The sequence below is a fragment of the Arachis duranensis genome, chromosome 6 (assembly GCF_000817695.3).
Source record: "Arachis duranensis cultivar V14167 chromosome 6, aradu.V14167.gnm2.J7QH, whole genome shotgun sequence".
NCBI classification, from domain to species: Eukaryota; Viridiplantae; Streptophyta; class Magnoliopsida; order Fabales; family Fabaceae; genus Arachis; species Arachis duranensis.
In genome coordinates this window covers 14,454,466-14,458,712 of record NC_029777.3, presented here as the reverse complement: position 1 = coordinate 14,458,712, position 4,247 = coordinate 14,454,466, and the positions used below count along the sequence as shown (strand labels likewise).

Sequence of the window (4,247 nt, the reverse complement as noted above, 5' to 3'; positions counted from 1 at the left end):
GTGATAGTCAAATGACTAAGACAATTGAAGCATTACAAAGTGGAGAAATTGCTAGTGGACGTGGTTTGAATCAAGAAATAGCTTTAAAAAGAGCTGGAGATACTAGATGGGGTTCACACTATGGAACTATACTTAGATTAATTTTTTTGTTTCCTTCCGTGGTCAATGTTCTTGAATATGTTGAGGAAGATGAAAATAATTCAGAACAAAGAGTTTAAGCATGTCATTTATTGAATGTCATTCAATCTTTTGAATTTATTTTCAACTTGCACTTGATGAAAAATATCTTGGGAGTTACTAATGAATTATCTCAAGCGTTACAAAGGAATGATCAAGACATCGCAAATGCTATGGCATTGGTTAAAGTGTCTAAGCAACGGTTGCAAACTATAAGAGATGATGGTTGGTCTCTTTTACTTGACGAAGTCTCATTGTTTTGTGACAAATATAATATTACTGTTCCAAAAATGGATGATATATTTGTGTCACAAGAAAGATCAAGACGCAAAGCTCAAAATATCTCAAATTTGCATCATTTTCAAGTTGAGATATTTAATCAAGTAGTTGATAGACAACTTCAAGAACTCAACAATCGTTTTACAGAAGTGGATATTGAATTACTTCTTTGTATAGCTTGTCTGAATCCAAGACACTCATTTCTTGCATTTGATAAGGAGAAGTTAATCCAGTTAGCTCAATTCTATCCATTAGAATTTTCTTCTACTCAACTTTTGGCACTTGATAGTCAACTTGAGAACTTCATACTAGATGTGCGTTCTGATGATCAATTCTCAAACTTAAATAGAATTGGTACTCTTTCTCAGAAATTGGTTGAGACTCGAAAAAATATTGTTTATCCATTAGTATTTCTTCTTTTGAAGTTAGCTTTAGTTTTGCCTGTAGCAACCGCATCAGTTGAAAGAACTTTCTCTGCTATGAACATCATAAAAAGTTGGCTTCGCAACCGTATGGGAGATGAATTTTTAAATGATTGTTTAGTGACATACATAGAAAAGAGACATTTGATTGTATTGACAATGAAAAAATTATTCAATCTTTTCAAGATATGAAACCCAGAAGAATGAAATTTTAAATTATTTATTATTTAAATTATTATTTTATTATTTTAATTTGTTAGTTAAATAATTTGAAGAGTAATTATATTTTATAACACTATAGTATAATTATATAGACTATTATTATACTATATATATTTTGCCCCCACTGATAAAATTATTTGGATCCGTCACTTATCACAGAAATATATTTTTTTGCATCAATATCTATTTATAACAACTCTGTAATATAAAATAAATTTTAAGAAAAACTCCTATCTCACTTTAGTCAAAGCTCAGTAGTTAGACGCATTAATTCCTCTTTTGATTATTTTCAATTTTACAGCAGCGAAAGCAACCTTGTTTATTTTCAAGCAATATTAACAGCGGCATCAAGAATCGCAGCAACAACACTTTTCTGACATAAATTGGAATTTAATGGGAAATTGATATTGAGCAGAATTAGAACAAAATTAGTAATGCAATATTACGATAAATTGAAACAGAACCAAATAATCTCATCACGAGAAACAAAGTAGCAGCGACCCTTTGAACCGATCCGGTGGCAGCTCTGGCAACTACCTCTTGTGACGGGGGCTACCAGAAGCTCCGGTGGTTCAACAACAACCTTAATTTCGATGTGCAAATACCGAAACTCAAATCTACGGTACCAACATCTCAAAATATCTAATTATAACAGACACTGATTTCAAGAGGTTTCAGAAACAAAATGCTTACCAAGAAGACAGGAGTTCCGACGGTAGTTTTCAGCAACCACACCCGCAGCAGCGCAGCTTCCAACAGAACCAAATTGAGCGGAAATAACCTTCGAGTAACTCCGGTGAGCTTCATCGGTGGTAAGAATGGCAGTCCCAATGGCCAGAGGCTCTAGTAGCGGTGGTGAGATTCGGCGGTGGCGAATCTGGCGGCGATAACTCACGATAAACTCTTAGCACAAACAGCCTAGCAATAACTCTCATGGTAATGGAGAACTTAACGGATAAAGAAGTTGAGACAGGGTTAGAGCTTACCAACAGACACAGGCTTCAAAGGTGGTTTCCGGTGACAGCAGTGGCGGCAAAGAGCTCCGGCGACGTAGTAGAAGTGCGGGCGTAACGACGGCGAACCCAGCAACGCGACGAGGACGGCAGCTCCGTGACGATTCCCTATCGTGTGTCCTCTGTTTACGACTCCGACGGTGGCAACGGCTGCTAGACGACGCAGCATCCTCTTCTCCCTCGCGAACTCGTCTCCCTTCCTCTCTTCTGTTCCTTGCGCGAGAACAATGGGCGGCAAAACTGGCGGCACGAGACGTGTCAGCAAGGCAAGCTTGGCGGCAGAACATGGCGCAGTGGCGGCGAAAGCTGGACGCGGTCTGGGTAGCGACGTGACGGAGCATGCAGCAAGTTGGGCATGGTGGCGAGGTCTCCTTCCCTCTCTTCCCGTTCAGCTCTCTCAGATCTCCTTCTCTTCTCCTGTCAATAGCGGCAGCAACGGTGGCAGTGACACCCACCACGCCGCCTCCCTTTTCTCTTTTCCTTCACCAGTCTCTCTTCCCCTCTGCTCTCTCCGTTTCCTTTTTTCCCTTTCTTCCTTTCTTTGTTTCGTTGGGTTTGGGGGTGGCTAGGATTGCTGCACTGAGAGAAGAGTGAGGGTGGGTTAGGGTAGTAAATTAGGGTTTGTTTATAAAATTGGGAGTTTTGGGTTTAATTTAGATTTAGTTAATTTTAATCAAATTAGAGTATAGAGTGTTAATTTAAAATCTAACTTAATCTTTAAAATTATTTTAAAATATTATTTATTTATCAATTTGATAATTAACTTTTAATTAAGTATTCTAATTTAAAATATAAGATAATATAATTAATAAATAAATCAAAATTAACTCATAATAAGATTTTGTAAAAATTTTAGGTCTTATAATATTAGTATTAAATTTTAGCTAATTTATATTAGTTTAGTAAAATGTTATTTATTTATTATCTTAAATTATAATTATACATATACCATTGTTGATTTGTGAATATTTTTATTTATAAGTTTTTAAGCTGAATTATAGTGTGTGATTGAATTATTTTGTATTATGTTTAAATCAATTAAAATATTTTTTATTATTATTAATTTTTTACTTTTATTCATATTGTTAAAGATATATTTATTGATATGTGTACTCCTATTAACACTACAACAATATAGATTATTTTTTAGGGTTATAATGTGTAAAAGAAAATTAAAATTTGTCAAAAAAATAAATTTTGACACTATTTTAACTATGAAAATATGTTAATAAAAGTTTTGTCAAAAATAGTATTTTTAACATATAAGCGATTGTGAAAAAAATTTAAATCTTATTTTAATAAATATTGGCTGTCAAAAATAATTTGTTAGAAAATTTTGAGAATATATTTTCTGTGATACTTATTAATTGTCAAAAATACTATTTATTTTGACACTTATTGACTATAAAATATTCTCAACAAAAAATTTTAACAAAGAATGAGATGTGATCTTGAAACTAAAGAATAAATTGAGATTTTGAAGATAAAGAATGAGTAGTATAATCCTAAACTGAGAGAAGTGTGATGTCAAAATTAACAGAGCCCAAAGAAGAAAAAAACAAATGAGTGTTAAAATTGAGGAGTAATTTTCTACGGTCAAATTTTTCGTCAAGAAAATATAGAAAATTTGACATTTGTGATCTTTGTCAAAAATATATATTAATTTTGACATTTAATTATGGTGTTAAAAAATAAAATATCAAAATAACTCCATTTTCTTGTAGTGTAATTTTTTTTTGGAAAAATAATTTCATGACATAATATTAAAGTTTTTATAACTTAAATTCTAGGTTCGATTCTTTTTATTTTAAAAGAAAGAATTTCAATATTAAACATAAAAAAAAAAGAAAAAAATCTATATAAAAAGATTCACACAGATCCAAAACAGACTATTAAGCGAGGATCATGCTACATATATAAATAATAAAAAAAGATTTTATGATATATATTTGCAAGTTGCAACCTGCTGAAATTTATAGATAAGAATCCAATAAAGATAGAAAATGAAAATGAGAAACTCATACATGAGAATGAAAGACGGAATAATACTTAAACTTACCATTAACGAGTCCATGTTCATCTATTTGTTAATGCGAAGGGATAATAATTTAAAATTATTTTATTTAATTTAATA

At 32.2% G+C, this 4,247-nt stretch overlaps 1 protein-coding gene across 1 annotated transcript; it reads left to right on the top strand.

Annotated features, from left to right (window-relative positions):
* Nucleotides 1-350: 350 nt before the first annotated feature.
* On the top strand, nt 351-1,070 carry LOC107492964 (uncharacterized). The gene has a single exon (XM_016114045.1). The coding sequence runs from the start codon at nt 351-353 to the stop codon at nt 1,068-1,070; it is 720 nt and encodes a 239-aa protein (XP_015969531.1).
* Nucleotides 1,071-4,247: the final 3,177 nt, after the last annotated feature.